This window comes from Podarcis cretensis (assembly GCF_951804945.1).
Source record: "Podarcis cretensis genome assembly, chromosome: 8".
NCBI classification, from domain to species: domain Eukaryota; kingdom Metazoa; phylum Chordata; class Lepidosauria; order Squamata; family Lacertidae; genus Podarcis; species Podarcis cretensis.
The window spans coordinates 36547204-36570953 of record NC_137177.1 but is presented as its reverse complement, the minus strand read 5'-3'; the positions used below and the strand labels follow the sequence as shown (position 1 = coordinate 36570953).

At 47.3% G+C, this 23750-nt stretch overlaps 1 protein-coding gene across 1 annotated transcript in view; it reads left to right on the top strand.

Moving 5' to 3' along the window:
- Positions 1-7543: 7543 nt before the first annotated feature.
- The window catches only part of GRIK3 (glutamate ionotropic receptor kainate type subunit 3), a 195652-nt gene continuing 179445 nt past the window's right edge, over positions 7544-23750 (top strand). The window contains exon 1 of the mRNA XM_079988378.1: positions 7544-7730. Within this exon, the coding sequence (XP_079844504.1) occupies positions 7571-7730 (160 nt within the window). The 5' untranslated portion in view covers positions 7544-7570. The remainder of the gene's footprint in view (positions 7731-23750) is intronic.

Here is a 23750-nt window from a genome sequence, read left to right as displayed (position 1 = left end):
CTTTTTTGTGTTGAATATATGCTATATGGTAATTTATGGACCTAATAGGTATCTAACCAGTGATATTTTAGGGAGCGGACTAGCAGGCGAGGTTCATTACTACACAACACAAAACACTGTTGCTGTATGTAGGTTTTATTTTATTTGTGTTTTATCTTATATTTTGGAAATGTACATCCAGGTTTTTTTTCCTTTAAATTTTTTTTGGGGGGGCCAAGAGAGTGGGGCCCTAAGCTATAGCTTATTTAACTTATATGTAAATCCAGCACTACTTCCAGCTCTAGGAGCCCTCAGAATGGAGTTTCTGCCACTGGCATTATGTGTATGCATCTTTTGATGAACTGAATGGAAGACTATGAGTCATGTGGGTGACAAGAGTGCGTGTGAATTCAGCAGTGCTTAGTTTGGTTTTGGTTGTTGGTTTGCTAATATTGTTAATACAGTCATACCTCAAGTTGCATTAGGTTTATGTTGCGGATTTTTTGGTAGTGAACCCGGCAAACCCAGAAGTGTACACAGTGGTACCTTGGGTTAACTACTTAATTCGTTCCGGAGGTCGGTTTTTAACCTGAAACTGTTCTTAACCTGAAGCACCACTTTAGCTAATGGGGCCTCCTGCTGCTGCTGCCGCGCCGCCGCAGCACAATTTCTGTTCTCATCCTGAAGCAAAGTTCTTAACCCGAGGTAATATTTCTGGGTTAGCGGAGTCTGTAACCTGAAGCGTATGTAACCTGAAGCATATGTAACCTGAGGTACCACTGTACTTCTGGGTTTCACCGCGTGCACATGCGCAGAAGCATTCAGCGCACTTTGCACATGCTCATGAGCACTCTATTGCAGCACGCGCAGAAGCAGAGCTCTACTTACAGACTTTTCAGGGTGCGAACAGCACCCCGGAATGGATCGCGTCCGTAAGTAGAGGTACCACTGTACTGTTTTGTGGATAAAGAGTGCTGTAATGCTTTGTGAATGTTACGACTTTTCTTGTGCTGTTTAGCTTATTTTTTAGGTTTTTTGTTAATAGTGTTTTATAGAAGGTGGTTGTTTTGCTGAAGATTTGTAATTGTTTTACTGATGATTTGTTTACTATTTTATGTGATTCATGTGGTGGTTGTGGTGTTTTTCTTTGTTACTGTTTGTGACTCGTGTGAGTGAAAAGTGGCATAGAAATATAATACATGAAATGAAATGACTGGCCCCAAGTCATAGCCAGTGAGCTTTGTTTATGGCTGAATGGGTATTTGAAACCAGGTGTCTTCCGGGACCTAGACCAACACTAATCACCGCACCACGCTCTTGTAAAAAAATAAATATAGTCTCGCTCCACCCTTATACACACCCATTCACAAAGTCACCCCAGCTCTATTCTGACCTGCAGATCTAGTTGAGTTGTCTGGGCAGGCTTTCTGATGGAGAAGGTGGAGCCATTTCAAGTTTTCAGTAGCTCAGCACATTCACTTGGGGTTTGCTTTTTTCCTATATCTCTTTCTCTCTCCAATTGTGTTTTGTTCATTTCAAACTGACACAGCACAGTATGACTGTCGTTCCTTCAAGGGCACATTCTGGGCAGGCAACAGTGGTCATATATTTTCCTGCTTGGCTTTTACCTCTCTTTTTCCAGCTGTACAGTAATGACTTTGTACAGTAGCTTTTGCTTCCCTGACAAATCTATAGAAATATATTCAGCAAGGGCAGGCAGCATCGTGGCCGAGGATGACGCTTAATGCTTAGGAGTTGTACTTTTGACTTACAGATTGTGCTCTAGCCAAGGAGAGTGCTGACTGGCTGCAGTGTGGTGGGAGGTTGGGCTTAGGACACAAAAGAACCTTTGCACATGATGGAGGGTGAAACCCCTGGAATATGTGTCAAGGGGTTGACGTTTCTCTCTGTAAGGAGGGCAGGGAAGGAGGAAAGACAATGGAAAGACAGGAATCCAGTGGCAACAAGGCAGACTAAAACCCCATTTGGATCCCAAAGAGATAACTAGTCATATACACAGGCAAGGAAAATCTGAGTGTAGTTGGACATGCACCCTGGACTTTAAGAAGGCTGACTTCAAGAAGCTGAAGGAGCTACAAGGTGATATCCCATGGTCAGAAATACTCAAAGAGAAGAGAGTTCGAGATGGGTGGGAGTTTCTTAAAGGTAAAATACTGAAGGCACAAATCCAGACAATTCCCACAAGAAAGAAAAATGGCAGGCACCCAAAGAAACCCGTGTGGCTGCATAATTTGTTTGCAGATGAGCTGAATTGTAAGAAGACCATCCAAGTCGGTGGCCATCACTGCCTCATGTGAGAACAAAGGCCATAGTTTAACTCTGCACTGTGTGAAGAAGTGCTTTATTTTGACTGTTCTGAGTTTCCCAACATTTTGCTTCCTTGGATGTCCATGAGTTCTAGTTATGAGAGAGGGAGAATAACTTCTCTCCTCTCTCTCTCTCTCTCTCTCTTTCTTTGCCATGCAAGATTTTACAGCCTTGTATCATGTCACCTCTTACTCTCATTTTCTCCAAACAAAAAAGTCCCAGATGTTGCAGCCTTTCCTTACAGGGACATGATTAGCACATGTGCCTTTGGTCAGGAGGCTTACAATCTATGTCAACTCAGCAAGAGAGAGATGGAGGGAAGAAGCAGTTAAAAGAATGGGATTGTACGGAGTAGTTTTGTGGTCAACTGAACCAAGGCAAAGGAGAGCAAGAGTTGTTTCCTGGCCTTCAGACACCACCATTTCCCCTTTGTTTGACGCCATTTGCAAGCAACACTGAAGCAACTTTCATTCTAAATAATCATTATATATGTGTAGGCTGTCTGCTTGAAGCTGAAGGTTGACATAGTTTTTTAATATTTTTACAAAATCTTGGAAGAATGCACTATAAAGGAGGTGTGTGTGTTTGTGTGTCTGGGGAGGGAAGCCCGATAGAGTGAATTCAATTTAGCAAACCCATCAATCAAGCTTCTAACCATCAAACATAAAGAACTTGGGCACATTTCAGTAGAGGGCACTCCAGACCGAGGAATCTATACTTGCCAAATCCCAGGCATATTTAGAAACTCTGGCACATGAATCTCTGTAATGTGTACACAGGGCCTCATAACTCACACTGATTGTGGCTGTATTATACCTGATGCATATAAATTTAAACAAAATGCAGGCAGTTGTGGCTAATTCAACCACCAACCATTTTACTCACTCCCCCTTTACTTTTTTTTCCTTCTAGGCCCTTCCTTTGTCTTCATTACTGCTGAAAACTAAAAAGCCCCTGAGGCAAAATTGCTTATTTCACACCTCTTTCTGGGTGGATCATCTTTCAAACATGTTTTGATTTGGACTTGAAAATACTCTGTCCCATCAGCAATCCCCCCCACTCCTTTCTCTCTAGAGATTAATAAAATGTTTCAACATTTGTCCTCTCTTGTAAGCAGTTTCCCTTTGTTCTCGAAAAGCCCAACGTTAAAATTAATAGGATTGAGTCTCCCCATAAATCTGCTCTTTTTGCTCACGGGTGTGAGAAGAACATGAAATGGTTTTATGTCCCTAAGCAAACCAAAGCATTAAGAGCAGCATCCCAGTGTGAACTGTGTCGGGAACAGGAAACCTTGAGCACATGCATAGCACATGCAAAGCATGCAAAACCAGGTCCTGTTGTTCTGGACCTTCTGTCCACCTTGTAGGGTTGCCAGGTTACTAGGAAAAAATGACAAGGTTAGTAGGGTTTCTTTCTTTAAAACCAATGGCTAGCAGCCTAATTGTCTGAGAATTTTATGCTGTGCAGCTTCAGTGAATACACAGTTTTTGTGATGGGCTCAGCTACTGAATTCAATAATAATAATAATAATAATAATAATAATAATAATAATAATAATAATAATGGACTCTGTCTGCTGTCTCCACTCCCAGTCCTTAACAAGTCTGAGACTTTTTGAATTCAAGGTCTGGTGACCTGATAGCCAGGTACTGCCAGCTCTGATTGGCCACATCTTTCCAAGGATTCAGGCAGGAATTAGTCTGCCTGGTATATTTTTTAGTAAGAGAGGCCCAAGTTACTGGGCACAGTTAAAGAAGTGAGACTGACAAGCATCAGGGATGGACTTTTCTATCGTATAAAGCTCTGAACTTTGAACCAGGTTACCTGAAAGACTGCCTACCCCTGTAAAGACCTGTAAAATCACATAGGTTCCCTGAGGAAATTACATTGGGGGCACCATGCCATACCACAATGTCCCAGGGTTGTGAGCCTGAAATGGGCATTTCCTGCTGCTGCCCCTGTTGTGTAGGGTGCCCGCCTTACCTCTGCTAGACATGAGCAGCAACCATCAGCTGCTTTAGACATCTTGTCAAGACCTGTATTTTTGCCCAGGCTTTTATCTCCTTTGGTTTTATTGTTTTAATATTTATTTTAGTCTGTATTTGGTTTTAAAGGATGCTGTTTTATTTTGTATATAGTATACACCATTTCAAGATTTTATAAAAATATGAAGAGGTTCGGAAATGCTTTTAATGAAATAAAAACTTAAAAGATAAAAACGGTTTTCCTAAAACCTGAAATGATCTCCCTAAGAAGGTTCATAGCAGCACAGCTTGTCCTGTTCTGGACTTGTTCCAGGGCATCAACCTCCTGGCTGCTGCTGCTGCTGCATTGTTGCTTAGGAGGAACTGCTCATATGCCTTTTGCTAACTCAAAGGCGAGCTCAACTTTTTTTTTTATTTTCATTTTTGCAAACTACAGTTATATTTTTCACTTGCGTGTCCTTGACATTTCATGGGTGAGCTTCCTCCAAAGCACACATGGGAGTGTGCCTCTGCACAGGGGACTGTGCTTACTGTTAGCCTATCCCTGCACCTTGTTGACTGGCTGGGCATAAATTGTTTAATTTTATTTTGTAATGCACTTCAAGCTCTTTGATCAGGCAAGGCAGGGTGGAGGGCAAGGGGACAGCCAGCCGTTTTAGGATAACTTCGAAATGCACAAGCGACCACACAGGGTAAGCAGCTTTGCAGCGCTGACCGAGACCCCTCTTTCCAAACCACCCCACACCCCCTTTTAATGAGCTTTCAAGCATCCCCTAGAAGCCCGGCGATGGGAGGATGCAAGCAGAGAAGGTGAGGTGAGCATGCATATTTCTCTCTGGCATCTCGCCAAACCCTTTGTGGATCCGCGTTGCACGGTGAACAAATCAACCCTTCTGACTTCCCCCGGGAGCAGGTGGGTGGGTTCGCTTGCCCTTTAACATGCAGAATGATCACATCTGATTAACTTAATGATTCTTCCTGCCTGGAACAAATTTATTCACTTTGCAGTTGCTGAGCAATTTCAGGATGCTTCCAGTTGCTCCCGACTCTTGATTGCGGCTGGAACTCTGCAACAGCAAATCGGAGGATGAAATGTGCTGGTGTCTTCGCCTTGGAAGGCGAGGCCCTGAGAGAATGCCAAGGCGAGCTCTGCAGGATCAGCAAGACCTCTTCGTGGAGGCAGAGAATCACCCACATATTCCCCAAACTCTCTGCTGCTCCAGCACAGGCTTGTTTACTACAGTGCCTGTATGGGAGGAGGCCATTCTTGGAACTACCTCTGGCCAGCTGGTGGTACTTTTGCACTCCACTGTCACCTCCTTCAAGGCTGGGTGATGTCTGATGGGGAATTAACTCCTCCCTCCAGCCGAACATACCACCACCACATAAAAGGAAAGGGCATGGCTCAGTGGTAGAGAATATGCCTTGCACGCAGAAGGTCCTACGGTTCAATCCCTGGCATCACCAGGTAGGGCTGGGAGAGAACTCTGCTGCAAACCCAGGAGAGCTGCTGCCAGCCAGTGTAGACAGTACTGAGCAAGGTGAGCAACGGTCTGACAATTGCCTTGTACTAAGGCAATCTCCTATGCTCCTATCCAACGGGAGTCATTTATTCATTGCACAGGGTTCTGTGCTGCAGGAGGGACGCTCAGGAGAAGCTTCTCCCACCCTCTTCCTTGTCCAAGGGCAACACAACAGCCCTGCAGGGCTGCCAGTGGGTCTTACTCTGCGGTAGTTGCCTTCCTCCAGCCACGCAAGCAACTTATCGAATGCCAGACATTTATTCACTGCGAAGGGTTGCACCTCCTCCACCCCTCTTGAAATGAACATATTTCTGGTCTCAAAGCACGCTTTGATTCCACGATCCTCCCCCCCCCCCTTGACCGAGAGAACGGAGTTTATCTCAGCGGAGGCTCAAGCAGTGCTCCTCACTTAGCCACCACTGGGAAGTGCAGGGACCAGAGCCTCCCGCGTCCCAGACCTCCTTTTCTCCACTCTTGATGTAGCGCACCGAAAAGCTTATCCCTTTTCGGGGCCCTCACCCCACGCCCTGACGCTCACAGATGGCTGGATATTTGCCAGCTTTCCTAAGGAAGAGTCTCTTCGGTCGAGGGGGTGGGGGCTCTTCCTTTCAGCACTTGTTCCTGCAAAACTCCCCGCTGCCCACGTCCAAGTTTTTGGAAACGCGCGCATTTCACCTGGGTGGTGTGTGCGTGAGTTGCGCGAACTCTTCGGGCTGCGCAGTCTCTCCCCCTCCGCCAGCTGGAAGGCTGGCGCCACAGTCACGCCTCGGCCCTCCCCGCTCCCAACTGGCTCCCTCCTTCGAGGCCTGCAGGGCCAGAGCTGGAGGTTCCGCTGCAGTGAACCCCGCTGCCTCCCCCTTTCCTCCCCCTTCTCCTCCCGCCTAGCGGTCGGCGGCTACCCAAAGGGGATCCCCGTCGGTGCGGCCGCGGCCTCAGCCAGGAGGAGAAAAGCACTCTGCACGTGTTCAGAGGCCCTCCCTTCCTCTCCTTTCGGGCCACGTGCTTCCCAGAGGTCCCTCTCCCGGAGACTGGGCGAATTGCTCGCTTGCGCCTGGAGAACCCCGCAGTCCAGTTGGGTCAAAAAAGACCACTCCGTTTTCAGCTTCGGGTTCTATTCACGTAGCCCAGTATTTTCAGCCCGGGGACAGCTCCTTCAGCACCGGGAACTACTGCCTCCTTCTCTTCGCCTAGCCGGCATGCCCTCGAGCATGTACAGAGTGCCTTCCCCCTCCGCTTGAGCCTCGGGGGCAGGGCTTGCCGGGCAGAGGGCGTGCCTTGCTCCGAGGCTTGAGCCCCGGCACCTCTCGGCCGCGATCCTCCCGCAGCAGCGGCGGCAGGAGCAGCAGGCCCCCTCCACGCTCCCCCGCCCTCCCCGTGTGGACGCGGCTGCACAGCTCCGCGCCAGGCAGAGCGAGCGGCGGCGGCGGCGGGAGGCAGCGCCAGTCGGGGGAACTTGCGAGGAGGAAGGAGGCAGGCAGGCGAGCGCGCACCGGGCGTAGGGGGAGCCCGAGCCTCGGCGGGCGTGGCGGGGCGGCGGCGGCTCCGGCGGCTCCGGGTCCTCCTCCTGCACGTCCCCGCCGCCGCGGAGGTCCGGCTCCAGCTGCCGATCCTCTCCGCCAGGAGGATGCCCCGGGCTGAGGGGGAGGCGCCCTCCCCGCCGCCGCCTCGCCCGCTGCTGCCGCCGCCGCCTCTGGAGGTGTAGCGGGCGCCGGAGCCGGAGCCCGGCTGGCTGGCTGGCTCGCCCGCCCGCCCAGGATGCTGACCTGCTGCCGCCGCCCGCGCCCGCTCCTCCCGCCGCTGGACCGACGCCGCTGCTCCTCCGCCGCCTCCACTGCCTCCGCCGCTGCCGCCGGACTCTTCCTGGGGCTCGTCTGGCTCCACTCCTGCCACGGGATGCCCCATGTCATCCGCATCGGTGGGTGAGACGACAAACCGGGGCGGGGGGGTGGTCAGGGCTCACTATCATGCTATCTCTTCTTTAGGGGGGTTGTCACTCCACTTTTGGGCCATTTTATTGGGTTTGGGGCTTTCTGGGGCGTTTGGCTGGCAATAGGGGCGGGGGGCGACCTTGATTGATTATTTAATAAAAGACCTTGAAAACGACCCTCCCAAGACTTTAAAGACGGAGTCGAGATACAGATATATATTTCTGCAAAGAACAGAGTTCTTTTGCTGGCGGGGGTTCTGTCTCTGAGCCAGAGGTGGCTTCGAGGAGGGGGGGGTGGGTTCTTGCCTCTTCTCCCTCCCTCCTCCTTACTTTGGCTTGTCCCCTTCTGCAATAGACGTCTAGCAGGCGACGGGAAGTTTGCCCCTCCCGCACCACCACTCGTCCTTTCCCCCTTTCGTTGCCGATATAGACGGAGCTTTTTGCAGGAAGCAAAGTTTGGCTTCTCCCGCGAGGCGCTTTCTGATCTGTGCAGAGAGAGGATGCTGGCTGGAGAAGATGCTACGGAGGATGCAGCCTCGCCTCCGAGATGCTCTGGTCCAGCACATCCTGCGCTAAAGGGGATGCTGAGGGCCAGGCGCTGGCGGCTACATTTCCCTCTGTACAGGAGCCAGGTGCGAATGTGGAGTTTGAAATTTTGATGCTTTTCCCCAGCAAGCAGTTTCTGCCTCTGAATGGGGAGGGTTCCCCCCTTCCCCCAATATTTTGACAACTCCTTTCCCCCAAATATAGTACCAGATTTTGTTGCTGCTGCCAAGGGTGATGTCTCTTGCCTTTGCTTTCCACCAGCCGGCGCAAGGCTTTCTCTTCTTGCTCCCAGGGCTCAGAGGAGTGGGAGAGAGGAACAGCTGTATATTTTTAGCCATGTGGCAAAGTGAATTCCAAAAGTCAAAGTATCTTTTTTGTGCCTTATTTAAAAGAAAACATTCCCCTGCCTTCTCTTCTGCCTCCTTTCCAGCATAGTTCAGTTGTGGTTCCCTTTGTCTTTGGAAGTTCTTGCAGGAGATTTTGTTGCTTGGCATGGTGTGGTGAAGAGAGGGAAGGGGCAGCTCTGATACCAGGACAGCCCTTAGGATTCCTGAGGTCAACACTCTCCCCAGCTAATAGAACGTGGTCCCTAGGGAAGTACTCCTGCCCCACTGAACAGAAGGGGAGTTGCCTAAGAGCACGGTGGCATTTGTAAGGGTATCTCCCCACCCCCTGTCTCCCCTGGAAGCAGCTGCCTCTGGGCTCACACATGCTATAGAGTTCCTTTTTTCTTCTGGCCCAGGAACAGCTGAATTGCCTCCATCAGGGAAGGGAGCCAGAATAGCTACCCCACCAGTGCTTGTGTCTTTGACAGAGAGGCAATCTGAGGTGGGATTCTGGTGAATGCCTCCCCTCCATTTTCCCCCTTGTTTTCCAAGTGTCTGTCCAGCAGGCTGATTTCCAACTAATGTGAGATCTGGCTTCTGGTCCAGTACAGGTGGTCTTTCCAGCCAAGCTCTCTGCAGTGCCTGTGGGTTTGTGCACAGTCCACACCATCCCTTGAGGATGGGGTAGCCCCTGTTGTGCCCGAACATGGACCCTCTTTCAGTCCCACTCCCATAGACTGAGCTGCTTGGGTAGGCATCAGGACTTGATGTTCCATTGCAACTGTGCCTGCTGTTTGGCTTCACCTGATGGGTCCGTTTTTGTCCTGGGATGGCTGAATATGAGCTTGGGGAGCGGGAAAACATCACAGGAGCCCCCGAGAGCCTTGGCATATATGTCACCTGAGGAAGGCTGCCCTGTGGGCCTAAGGGGCCTCTTCATAATGCAGTGATGTTTCTCAATTTAATAAATAAATAAAAATATATCTAAGATGGTTGGAAGGTCAACAGCCTTTTATGAGCTCTTGTACTCATGCTATGGATGCTTCAGGCAAATTGGTCCTATTTGATGCTTAATGTATGCTAACTGCAAAAATGAATGTGCATTTGGGCTGTGGGAGGGGGGAGGTTGTTCATCTGAACATGCACCATGCTGTGTTGCTTTCATTGACAATTTGAGAGTATACAGGTTTAACCTTGGTTGTAAACATGGCTGGAACATAAATCCAAGGAATTTGGATGCTTGATATACTGTTGTGTTTGTGTCATTCAAGAGTGGGCACATGGCCCCCTTTGGATATTTGAAAGGGGAGGGAGCTGGCCCAGCTAGCTGAACTCCACCTCCTGTGGTGTGGAATTTTCTCTGAGGTGAAAAGGCACTGGTGGATTTGTAGAAAGAACAGAGAAGAGCTTGTAGTTTGCAAATTCTGTGGATTCTACCTTCTTGTTTGGATGGATTATTTCTAGAGGACCACTCAGGTGTGTCTGAGCCATTGTTTATTTTCCAGAGCTCTCTGTATAACTGATTTTCAAGGATGGAGAATAATTTTCTAAATTCTGCTTCTCAAATCTGGCTTGGCTAGGCTTTCCCCTGGAAGCTGGTGGAAGAAAACTGTTTTAATTTTTAAAAGGAAAAAAAAAGGAAAGATGTTGGTTAGATTTAATGCTTTTCTATGTAAAAATCTCTTTTCTAAAAATGTCACATAAAAGAAGAGAACTGAACAGCCAGAGAGACAAGAGAATTTGTAGCAACTGCGGCAATTTCAGGTTTAGATCAAAGTCAACACAGCTTTCCCGTGCTGAACTGTCATTTTTCCTTTTTAGGAATGCTACAATTTCATCCTTCCTGCTTTCTTAATTTCATTTCTTTGTCCTTTTGTGTCAACTTAAATCAGGTTTTACAATAAACTGAGTTCTAAAAAATCAGGAAAGTTGTTGAATTTCAAATAGAACAGCCTGGTTAAATGACAACAAGGCGTGATTCTGAAAAAAGAGACGGCTTGGAGTGGGGAGATCTGTGGTTCTGTTTTTGCTGAAATCATGGTATTTCTCACTGAAAGAGAAAATTCCAGTACTTTTCTACATCGTTTTTGAGTTATAAGCATTGGGTTTAATCAGCATTGCATGCAAACAGAGGGAGATTTTTTTACTGGAACATCTTCATGTTTTCTCGTGCAAATGTCATGCAACGTTGAGCATAATCTTTCTTTGAGTGCGATTTATTGTGCCTGGTGCAAATGTAATTGCAGACACAGGATTTAGGATTTCAAAGGCAACGTGGGGGTAAATCTGGAACAGCCCAATTGTCTTACATGAATATTGGCTGGTGTAAGTGAGGTGGCTGCTGGTAAGTTTGCAAATGCAATTGAACAAAGTATTGTTCTTTGGAGTGAATGACTCCCCATGAAGCAAATTCATTTGGCATTTATGGTTAAATCGCATTTCTTGCCTGCCTTTCATTCATCTGAAGTTTAAAAGCCTTGCTGAGTGATGCAGCAGCAAGTCTCTGCTCCCCCTTGTGCTGCCTTGCAGCCTGTGACATCGCAAAACCTCAAGAAACATGGCAAAAGCTTCCCTAAAGGAGACGGCGAAAGCCTCTCCAGTTGCAAGAAGCCTTCGGACGTCACATTTGATTGCTGTGGCAAATCACTCATCTGATTGAAGCATCAATTAATATTCCGCCTTGTTGAAAGAGGTCAAATATATGCAGAGGCTAAAAGGGGAGGCAACAGAGTCAAAATCTGGGTGAAATCTTAGACTCACAAGAGGAGTGTCTCGTTGCCATGGATCCTTGGGTTTCTGCAGGTGGCTGGTATCTCTCCAGAGTGTGATGATGCTCCTAGGTGAAGCATCCATCTCCCTTCTGCATCGTCCTACATGCACTGTGGACTTGAATGGGAAAATTGGTTTGGACCAAAACACAATAGCTGTCCGGCACCTTGCCAAAATGTAGCCACCATCAGCCTTGGTGTTCTCCCACAGACAGCAAGCTTCTGCTATATTTTTTTATTATTATTATATATTTTTTTGCATAGAAGCACTGACAGCTCGCCTCACCCTAGCATTTTGCAGATTGGCGGTTGGAAAGGGTGCATCTTGTGTTTTGTCTACACTGTCGTCGTAAGCCCAGCAAGAAAGGGGCTTCTTCTTTTTTTTGCTCTTGGCTTGTGAGGCAGCTGGGACAAAGGCCACAATGCTGGTTTCGAAACAAACAGGCTGAAATAAGAGATGAGTTATGCTAATTTGTGACTGAGAAAGGAGGTTGTGCCATCAATTGTTTGGATAAAATACAAGTAACACAGAAGGGAGGCATGTGGGCGGTTGTAGTCTGCCGAAAATAAAATAGTTCATTGATTATTTTACAGAAATGTGTTGTGGACAAATTCAATTCATAATTACATTTCCTTGAGAGGGTAGCCTTTTTATTCCTGGGACTCATTATTCTGTTTGGCTTTTCTTTTTAGAAACATCGCTTCCAGTCATCCCCTCCAGGGAGATTTAACCGTGTTTCCCTGATACCTAACCCCCCCCCCTCTAAATAATAATTTCACAATTGAAAACTGCAGTGTTCAATTGTGTCTGGTATTGTTCTGTGAGAAAAGAAAGAATCTGGAGGAAAGAGTCAGATATTATTTTATTTGGCTTGGATGTGATGAATAGCTTGGAGAAAATCTTGTTTCGTGGGGTGGCTGGAAGAAGTGATTTAGAAGGTGGCTGGTGCACTCAAGCCTTTAAGGAGTGCAACAAGTGTGTGGGTGTGTGGGTGTTGATGTGACCACACTCTGCCGGGTATCAGGAGATGAGTGATCCTGGAGAGTAATGCTTCCCCCTTCGAGTGTGTGTGAGAATGCAGCATTCCACATTCCTTGGGGGTTGTGTGCAGAGCCTCTCCTGATTCTACACACCTCGGATCGACCCACCTGCTTGCTCACTTGTACTTGCCACACTGATCTCAGGAGCTGCAGTCAGCACTCAGAGGCAATGCCAGATTTGTCCCACTGTAAACCTGGATCGATGCCTTGAAAGATGACGACTTGGCTCCCAATTTGTGGAAGCGTAATTGAAAATCGATGCTATCGAAGTGAAACCGGTACGGAGATGTTTGCAAGATCAGGGGTGATCTTGTCAGGATAATTCCTCAGAATTAGGGCTCTGGGCCAGGGAGGCTTGATCACTTTACATCAGTGTGCAAGCAAGATTGGGATCTCCTGTCTGGATCCTAGCCTTCCCCCCCCCCCAGCCGCCCAACTGCAGCAGTGATGGGATGTGTCACCACAGCCAGCTGGGGACATAGCGCCTGTCTCTAAGTTTGTGTCTTGGCGAGTGTTAAACAATGAGAGAGGCACGCTGGCGGCAGCCACGGCCGTTGATACAATAAAGCTTAGCCGTACTGGAGAAGACACAAACTGAATGAAGATCAATATGTCACCCCTCCTCCCCCCGCCCTCGCACACTCTCCCCGCACAAAGCAAATAGCTTCAGACAAGTGGCTTCTCACCACCTGGGAATGGTAGGACCAAGTTAGAAAACATTAGCTTGAGGAACTGTCCCTTCCAGCTCGGAAATTCCAAATGCCTTTAAAAATCCTTTTAAAACAAGAGAGGGAAGCAAACAGAGTGAAACGCAAGTCCATTCAGATTCAGGCCAGCGTACAGGAAGAGATGCAGCACCAGGCCAGGTCTGAAAGTTCCCTGATGCCCCCCCCGGGGGGGGGAGGAGAGGAGAGGGAAGTAGCTCTTTTTTTTTGACGGAATGGTATTTAAAATACTAGGAGGACATATGTACGCCTAGCAGATTTTTTTTTTTTGTCATGTCAAAGGGAAAAAATGCTGCAATGCTTTGCCATGTCTGCTTTCCAATAAAAAATATAAAAAATAAAATCTGTATGTAGATGCTGATATTTAGGTCTTGCTGGTGCAGATTACAAAGAGCCCTTCCAGAAGCAAAACAGCGAACAAACAATGAGAGGCTGCTTTTGTGAATACAACAGCCAAGATTAAGGCAGGCCCAAGTGTATCCATGCATAATATGGATTTAGGTTTTTTCCTTGTCTCTCCCTTCCCCTTCACTTAATTCTGTGATGTGGATTTAAGCTTCCATAAGCTCAGTGTGTATGTGTATGTAACCATCTACCTATTTTAAAATTCTCCCATTTTCTAACCAGCATTAATGTTTTATTTATTATTGTTTCTTGTTTTTTATTACAGCTCTGTGAACCACCCTGAGATCTTTTGATGAAGGGTGGTATATAAATTTAATAAATAAAATAAAAATAAAATACAGTTGCACCCTACTTTTCAGGCTATAGATTCAGGCTGTTGGTGGCAGCAGGCTGTGTGTGTGTGTGTTTGTGTGTAGAGCCTAGCTTAATCAGGCTCTGAAGCGGCCTTTGCCTTCACCCCACACACCCCAATTCTCTCTCCTGTGCATGGATGTCATACTTGAAAAGCTCAAAGGATCATTTAGTGACATGCATGTAAATGCTGTGTCGCTGTTAAATTTCTGGGCTCTATAGTGTGCAAATGCAAAATTGGGACGATGCTCTTGGCGCATAATGGAATTTTACCTGCCGGTGTAGAGTGAGGATGGAAGCCATCTGTCCCCTTTGCAGAAGGAGAAACTGCATCCTCCATCTCCCCTTCTCCTGTTGATGCTTTTTTTGAGGATTGATTTCATATCATGTGTCAGGGGCTCAGGAGCAGAGGCACAGGGAAGAGAGGAGATGGAGAGCGAAGGGGAAGAATCCGAGGGGAGCATAGGAGAAGAGGACAGTGGACCGAGGGATTCCATGAGCCTCTCCAGCGAATCAGAAGATTCACAGAAGGAAGGGGGCACCAGTGGCCAGGGGTAGGGGGTTCCCAAGGGGAACGCCCCAGGAGCAAGGGGGCAGCAGGGACTCCCAGAGCAGTAGTTGGAAATCAGGACCAGCTTCCCCACCAGAGCAGAGTGGGGGGGAAGAGTCCCAAGGATCGGGGCCAGTGCATTCCCCACCAGGGAGAGAAGATGAGGCAGGGCTGACCATGCCTCCATCAGAAAGTCGGACAACGGAGGGGAGGTCAGATCCGGCCAGTGACCGAAGTAGTGTAACGGTTAGGAGAAAGGTCACTGGGTTGGCGCGAGAGGCAAGTTCAAATGTACAGGAGCGTGGGACAGCAGAGAATGAGGATTGGGAACTGGGTCCTAAAGCCCGCAGGAGGCAGGGGGAGGAGCTAAGCGACTCAGCGTCGGAAGAGTCCAGAAAGGGCAATGCCCCAGCGGTCAGGAGGACCCAGAAGAGGAGAGAGCAGCGGAAACGGTGGAGCAGGGCTAGGATCTTAAACTGGTGTCAGAGGGGAGGAGACTCAGACGGGACTTCGCCGATCTAGGGTTTAAGATGTAGGGCTGCACGCTGCGGCTTTGAAATGGAAATTGAACTTCAATAAAGACTTTTGTACATTACGACAGCCTAGCGTTGGTCCTCTGTGAGCTGGGACCTAGAGGCAGCTCTGACATTTTTGAAACACTGTATTTTCATAAGAAACGAGAATGGTTAATTCTCGGGGGGGGGGGGGGGGGAGATACTTCCAAAACTGCCTCCCCTCCCCCCCTTTTTTTTTTTGCTCAAACCTGATCCCAAAATGGGTTTTTAATTTCAGGTCACACAGTCATTTGGTGATTTCTGTGAGGTGAGAATGAGGCTGCTGGGGTGAAAACTGTAAGATGAATTTCGAGCGAGAGTGTCATTGTTGCTTCTTTGTGGCAGGCAAATCTAATTACTTAATCCCTGCTCTCTTGAGAACCATCTACGTGGATATTAAGGTTTGGCAGCAGTGCAGGAAACAGGGCTGTGGTTGACGTAGGGTTTGCGAAGCTCACAGCCAGGAGCACAGTGGGAGAGTCAGGCGGCTTTCTCTGTCGGCCACCCTCTATTGTGTCGTGGGCTGTGATATCGTTAGGGTGGTCTTAAAATTTAATTGTTGCAAGCGCAACCCACCCCAAGTGATGAAAATGTGTTAGAGGACACACTTGCATGGACTGATAAAAATGAAAGACATTAATGCTTTGGCTGCTTTTTCCAAATGTGCTTCATGCCCAACTCAAACGCCATAAACTGGCTGTTGCATTTGTAAGGAGAGCAAAAAGACCCAGGACTGTTTCTTTGCACAGATGCAGACGTCATTTCTAATCTTCTGGCAAACTTATCCTGTTTTTCATACAACAGGAAAACCATATTGCTCTTTCACTTTGCGCCTTGAATTCATTTGCATTTGTTGTGTGTGCGTTTTGCTCCCGAGGACGTGGTTCTACAATAACTCTCCTTAATTTGACAAAATCCTTCTGTTGTCCACCTGGCAGGGTGACTCTTGCCCTTTTCACATGACAGCTCTTAAGCTCCCGTTGTGTTAATAATGTCAAATGAGAGGGGGTCGATCTGTTGCAGACACCACCGCAGGTGTTTGAATGGCAGCTGGTGCTTCAGGTGTGGATGGTCAGCAGAGGGCGCTGTGCTTTGAGGACGCTTAACATGTGTCCTGATTTCCACCCTCCTACCTTTACCTGCCAGATTCCCTTTGCAGTTGCTGAATGATTCTTCTTGTTGCTTTTAAGAGGTGTGGTGAACTTCCACCCTCTTTCACCATCTGGAGTCTACTGAGCCAGCAGGATTTCTGGTGTATCCTTGGAGAGACAGGCAGGGAAAGCCAAAAGAGCAGAGCGTCCACAGGATACGCTTAAATAGGAATTGCATAATGTCACACTTCTCCATGATACTTTTGCAGTCATCATCGTAATCATCATCATTATCTTGTTGGCAAAAGGTTTTAATGTGCTTCCATGCCACTGGCAACTGCTTTTGTTTTCATGTGTTTCCACCCCCAAAAAAATGTTTTCCCTCTTTTCCTTACTGATAAAAAAGAATAATAATGTAACTGGTGAGAGAAACTAGGTACAGCTCGCATGTTGCACATTTTGCAGATTATTTATTTACTTTTATTTTTTTTGCTCTTTTAATTTTATAGGGGAAAGGAAAGCAGTAGCTCTTTAGGACCACAGGAATTCCTATCGCCTGGTGTCCAAAATATCTCATTCATCAATCACAGTTCTGACTTCACTCATAAAAACTCAACAGGAGCAGCCAGGCTGGCTTATCTCACCCAAATTGCTTAGGGGGGTGCCTGCACATTTTGCTTCATAACTTTCCTTCTAGTATGGGGAGAGGCTCCCCCCCCCCCATGAAAGCTCAAGAGTCTAGGCCCCCTTGTAGGCATGGGCCATTACAATTGTACCTGGTACAATTGTAGCATTTGCACCATTATAAATCTGGCCATGCTTTTCCTGATCTTCCACAGTCATACCTGATCCATGCTTGCAATCCTGGTTTGGAGGTATCACTATTTAATCCAGGCAGCTGGTGTCAAGAATGTCCAAGTCTGATGGTTCCTCAGCATCACTGGGCTTAGAGATCTGCTGGAGGGTTCTGCTCCTCGCGCTCTTTCTCTGAGGAGACCTCAGGCTTCAGGTCTGGACAGGGGTAAACTTTGAACAGTCAGGCTATTGAGAGGCTGGCAGCTAGAGATTTGGTCTGAATGGTTTCCAAAGAGTTATCTGAAACCCTGAGATCCAGAAGCCTGTTTTTCTAAAATAAAATGAACAATAATGAAAATCAGAATGTGGTTAACCAATCACCCAACTGAGGGTTTTGGGCTGCTTCTTCACTTCCCACATGAACTTGCCTCTCAGCTGTGGTCATCTGAGGCTTGTTGTGCATCATAGAATCATAGAGTTGGAAGGGACCACAAGGATCATCCAGTCCAACCCCCTGCAATGCAGGAATCTTTTGCTCAATGTGGGGCTTCAAACCCATGGCCCTGAGATTAGGAGTCTCATGCTCTACCAACAGAGCTATCCTTCAAGGGCAGTGGTTGGGGTAGGGCTATTTGGGTGGCAGTACCAGAATTGTTTCTGTGCGCTGCTCTGGTTCACCAGAAGCAGCTTAGTCATGCTGGCCACATGACCCAGAAGCTGTACGCCGGCTCCCTTGACCAATAAAGCGAGATGAGCGCCGCAACCCCAGAGTCCGTCATGAATGGACCTAATGGTCAGGGTCCCTTTACCTTACCAGAATTAGACAACTCCCTCCACCACTGTGCCCTACCCCAGGGTGCTTAGACTGACCCATTCTCTGTTGTCTTTTAGGCAGGGGATGGATACATTTATGTTCCAGTTTTTTCATGTATGTAAATTTTGTCTTGTTATGGGGCTGATTTTGTTTGGCTCTGGGCTTTGAATGCTCTTTTTAACTGGGTAGTTATCCCATTGTTGTAAGCCATCTCGCAGGTTCTTTTTTGAGCTGAAAGTTGCTACAAATATGTTTTTATAAATAACACGTTTTGGAGCTTCCTGTAGGGTGGGACTTTATTGCCTGCGGGGCTCTCTTCATTCCCAGATCCTGCTGTCATCAACACAACTTTCACAGAGACCAAATCCCTCTTGGGAATAGCAGTGGGCAGCTGCCGCTCAGGGCCGCTTGAGTTCCCTGTTGCTCTGGAATGAGGTGGAGGGGTTTTCAATGAGGTGGAGGGGTGGGAATGCTGCTCTGTGCACCAGGTAAAGCCCCTGTGGCTGAACATTGGGGACCCAATATATGGGGTGGGGTGGGGGGAATTTCAAAGCAACAGGTTTGAGAGAGGGCCAAAGCAGCCTGTTTCAAAAGCACCCAAAATGGAACACGATGCGAAAAGAAATGCCCGATGTAGACTGTGTGTTTTCCCACTTAATAAATAGACGGCTGTCATTTTTGTCTCTTGCAATAAAACAGTAAATAAAATATGGAATAAGCCACGAGCTTAGCTGAGTTAGGGAGGTCTGCTGGGACCTGGCATCAGACTCGCCTGCTACTATTCTGCAGTGAATTTAGAGTACTTGGGAAAGCAGTCGTGGGAGTTATTTTAAATCCCACCACCTGGCCATGCCGGAGGAGCTTCTTGGAGGAAGTGGGCTTATGTAATGTTTCCAGGCACTGCAGTAGGAGGGCCCCCCCTTTTATTACTTCCACTTAAATATAGATATTTATATATTGTCCTTTTGTGCAACCGAACAGAGCTTATTCCCAAGTAAATTTGTTGAGCATAAGGGCAGCAGCTACCAGCTCCATTTTATCCCTCTAGTTGTGACGGTGCTATTATTTAAGTGATTTTTTAAAAATGCAAAACTGCATTTTATGCTCAGAGTATTTCCTCCCCACCATACCCCCGCCTCTGGGTTGGCAAATGGTTTCTTGGTTTTTGTTTTTGCTGTGCCATATCAGGAATATAGAAGCAGCTGTAAATCATTGAACGGCAGTGCGGGGGTGGGGGGGGGAGCAGAAAAGGCTTTCTCTGTGCAAGAAGGCTGAATTGCTGGCCCCACCCTTATGTGGGATACAGGTATCAACTGGATTGTGCATTTCTCTGAATTTTGCAATGCAATTTTGTTTCCAAAAATAGGGGGGAAATGCATGTTTTATATAGAAGTGTATAAAAAAGAATTGTTTTTTTTTTTTTGGAAGGGGAAATGCATTGAAGAGCATAATGAAATACATCAGTGGAAGCATTTATTCATTTTATTTCATAACATTTATATGCCGCTTGATTATAGAAAAAACCTCAAAGTATGAGGATAAAATCCATATAAAACGAGCATTTTTAAAAATTTGCAAAAGTGGTACAGAACAGACCTAAGACCTCAGTCTGTGCAAAGCTGCCATGAAACAAAAATAGGCTGATTTGTCCTCTCCGAAGTCTGTCATTCTCCCTTGCACTCAGGAAACATGCCTCCTCCAAGTTTTAAAGATGCTGTCCTGCTTGCTTCTCCACTTGGATGAGGGGAGATTACAAAAGTGTGGTGTATCTGCAGGCCTAGAGGTGCATTAACCCTTCCACCCTGCAAATGCCTTAATCTTCCATGCCTGCAGCTGTGACTCTGGCCCTAATTCTGCCCCCAGGATGAGCTCAGTGGACTGCTTCAGGGGGAAGATGGTACGTGTGCAACCACGGCAATGCCATTCCATGCTGCTGCTATTTTGTTTTGTGCTGAGGACTCTAGGCGCGACTCAGTCTCTGCTGCCACAAAGGAAGGGTTACAATCCACAGCAAATAGGTGGGACACTGGGAGTTGGGAAGGGCTTTGCAGAAGTAGTTGTCTTTTTATGATGGATAAAGGAGGACCTGGCTGCCCCTTGGGAACAGCTTGGTAGGAAGAGGTCTGGAAGCAGATTTGGATGAGAGAAGCAAAATGGGGGCAGGGCAGGGGGGGGCAGCAGAGAACATGTGAGCACAGGGTTGAGAAGGGGATGTAGGGGAGACTGGGAGGGAGGGAGGCAGACAGGTTCTTCCAGCGTTTGTAGAATATTTCAGATGCATTACATAAAAAAGTCATGACTTTCTGCATCTGAAGCTGATGAAAACACAACGGAGTGTTCTAAATATAGGGGGTGGTGTTGCCCCTCTCTGATTACTGCTTTGAGATGAAAGCTAGGAGATTTTAGCACTTCAGATAAATAAATGAAACCGTTGGCATACCAGGTCTTGGTGACCCATTGCGGGGGATATTTTCAGCCCTGATTTCTTAGGCTTCTTTTGGGAAGTTGAAAAGTGCAGCTGAGGAACTTGAGCTCACCAGGGAAGCTGGAAAAAGCCCTGTGGCTCAGAGACAAGAGACCGGGGCCCTGAGTCCCAGGCCAGAGTCACCGCTGCTGTCGCTTTGTAGATGCTTTCTGCCATTACTGAAGCCAGCAAGGCAAGCAAGGCCAGGCCTGCAGCTTCAGCATATAATATGAATTGCTGTTACTCTGAGTAAAATCAAAGACAGTCCCCCAGGAAGTCATGTCCCTTGGCAAGAGATTTCCTCTGTAGATGTTCCTGGTAGAATTGCCGCCCCTATCATTTATTCATTCATTTCTCTAGCATTTGCTAGCAAAAGTGGATAGGCCTCGCTCATAATGCTAGAACTCAGTGGGGTCATCCAAGGAAGCTGAAAGTTAGGAGGTTCAGGACAGGTAAAAGAACAGCTAAACTATGGAGTCGGCCCCCCACAAGCTATCATGATGGCCACCAACTTGGATGATTTCAAAAGAGGATGAGACAAATTAGTGAGGATTCTCAGAGGCTGCTAGCTACCATTGCTATGCTCAGCCTTCACTGTTGGAAGCAGTAATACTGGTTGCTAGGAATCTCAGGTGATGCCAGGTATATTATTGTGCTCAGATCCTGAACATTGGTTGACCACTGTGAGAACAGGATGCAGATCTTGGTGGTGATACAGCTGCTGCAGGGCTCCCCCCCGCCCTAGTATTCAGGGGTGTCAACTTGAATAAAATATTGTGGGGGCCCAGGTAAGTCCTGCCCTGCATAATTGATCATGTGACGCAGTGCAAACACACCATTTGAATGGGAATACCAATCAACTTTGTGGTGGCCCGGCCCCCTCAAATATTTTTTGGCCCCTGGGAGTTGGCTCCTATGCTAGCATCCTACCTTGACTTGGCTTGGCTTGGATTTGTGCCCCAATGCTTTCCCCTGCAGCCTATTTTCTTACTCAATAACATGCAGGGCATCACTTCCTAGAGGCTTCTGTCCTGGCTCTCGCTGGGCAAAGGAATTGGGTGGAATCTCTCCAGCAGCACATTCACAACTTCATCCTCCTCATTAAAAAAAAAAAAAAGTGCAAAGCCAGGAGATGGAGAGGCCAGGAGGATGAAAAGATCTGGGGCTCTGCTGGCTATAAGCTGGGTAGCAATAGGGGTAGCATAAGAGTTGGCCGTAGCTATCTCTTATCTACTTTAATTAGATTTTTAAAAATTGTCCTAGGTGTGTCATGTGGAAGGTGCCTGTTCCCAAGTTTCTGAGTTGGGGGCACATTCCCACCACTTGCAGCACCCCCCCCCCCCCAGCAATTAGTCACATATCAAGGAGCAGCAATCCTCTGGGAGAAATCTGGGCTTTTATTCAAAGCCTTTTATTTGAGAATTTCTGACTGAGGTCACCCAGTGTGGCCCACATGTCTTTCTGGGGGTTAGCACTCAAGTGAACATGCAAAGCACTTCTCTCTCTCTCTCTTTCCCTTACCAATTGTAGCTTCTTCAAGGTTACTTGTTAAGATGTGTTAAGATTCGAAATAATGGCTCCCTCTTTACACATGTGGGAAGTGATGGGCCACCGTTCACCTTCCATGCTGGAGAGTTTCTTGCCTGCCCACTACAGATTTGTATTTCTCTGGCCCCTGCCTATTTAAAAAAAATACCCTCTGCTTTCATGGGGCATGCAGTGATTTATTGAATAATCAATTTCTTTATCTACCTAATGCTTTCATGTAATCGATCAGTGCCAAAGCAATAAATCCAGGCTGTGATTTCAGCTCTCTCTCGAGTGTCCTGAGGATATTTTGCTAAGAATGACTTGGAGTTTTCCATGTTCCCCACTACTCTTTAGTTTTCCTCTTCCAAGGTCTTTTGTTCAAGGCACATAAAGACAAAGCCCACAGTGTACATGCCCCTCAGGCCTTGTTGTTTGCAGGGCTGAGGTTGGTATGCAGTCGTTTAAAGGTTGAATTAAAGGTTGAATTGATTGGTGGGAACAAGTTTTAATTGATGGGGTCTGAGACTAAAGGCGACTTTCTTGCTGCTGTTCCTTCTTTTGGGGAGGCTGTTTCGTTCTTCCTGCTGTGCCAGGAAATAAAAATGAAAGGTGACTCTGGTGTCCTCAAAAAGAGGGGCTGGCTTTGTACATTAAATGGCAAGATCTTACCCCATTTTTTAATGTTTAAAACGTTTGACAACCTTTGTTTTTAATTATTTCTCTTAAAGCAAAGAGAAAGCACCTGAATTCTTCCATCTCTCTCTTTCCTGTATGTTTATTACACTCGTATTCCATCTTTCCTTCAAGGAGCTCAAGGTGGCATACCTCTCCCTCTCCCCATTTAATCCTCACAGCAACCTTATGGGGTAGGTTAGGCTGAGAGACAGGGAGTGACCCAAGGTCACACAGTGAACTTCATGGCTGCCTCTGCTTCCCTGGCTGATCGGGATATTCTCAGGCACTGCTGTGTTCCAAAGTCCCCTTATTACAAAGAGCAGGTGTATTCTGGGTCCACTGTTAAATATGTCCTGCTCTTTGGGGCTTGATGATGTTAAGGCTTATGTAAAACTTGGAGCTTGCCTTTTGAGGAGGCAAAAAGCTTAGGTGTGCCAGGCTCAGTGGCCACTGGGGGAAAAGCATGTGGTGCAAGCATGTTTCTGGAGGACATCCCAAACCTTGTGTGATGTTCAGCACAATTTTTAATGTGACTCTTCCCATTAAGAACATAACATAAGGCTGTAAGAAGAGCCTGCTGATCAGGCCTGGGGCCCCATCTAGCCCAGCATCTTGTTCTCACCATGGTCAGCCAGAGACCTCAGTGAGGACCTCCCAAGCAGGACCTGAGCACAAGAGCACTCTCTCCTCCTATGGTCGGCAGTAACTAGTATTCAGAAGCATTGCTGCATCTGACACTGGAGGTTGTATATTGCCATCATGGATAGGAGCCATTGATAACCTCATTCCCCATGAATTTGTCTAGTCTTCTTTTAAAGCCATTCACATTCGTTGCCATCACTGCCTCCTGTGGAAGTGAGTTCCATAGTTTAACTATGTGGTGCATGAAATGCGTTTTGACAGTTTGTTCCTGCATGGACAGTGCAACTCTCTTAAATCCCCTGTTGATTGCTAATGGGAGGAAAGAGATATTTCTAGAAAAGTTTTGCAAGGCAGGATTAAAGAAACAAGTGTACACTTACTAAAAACAGAGATACTGGCCATAGATCAACTCATAGAAATAAACAAAATTCATAGTGTAATCCCTGTGCATGCTTACTTAAAAGTCAATCTCATTGAGCTCAGTAGGTTTTACTCCCAGAATGACCCATGCAGAGCTTGTCTGAGGCCTGGGGTGGGAGTCTTGTACTTGGCAAGTGTAAGTCCAGCAGGCTCCTGGCAGGACCCCTGGTCAGCTTAGCCCTCCAAGGCCCGGGGCAAGCATACGCTGCTGTCTCCTCCCCCCAGGCTGCATGGGCCTGCTCCCAGAATTGCCACTTCAGTTGTTCAATAGATGTTGAAGGATCCAAGAATATCTGCGCCTCGCAGCAAGA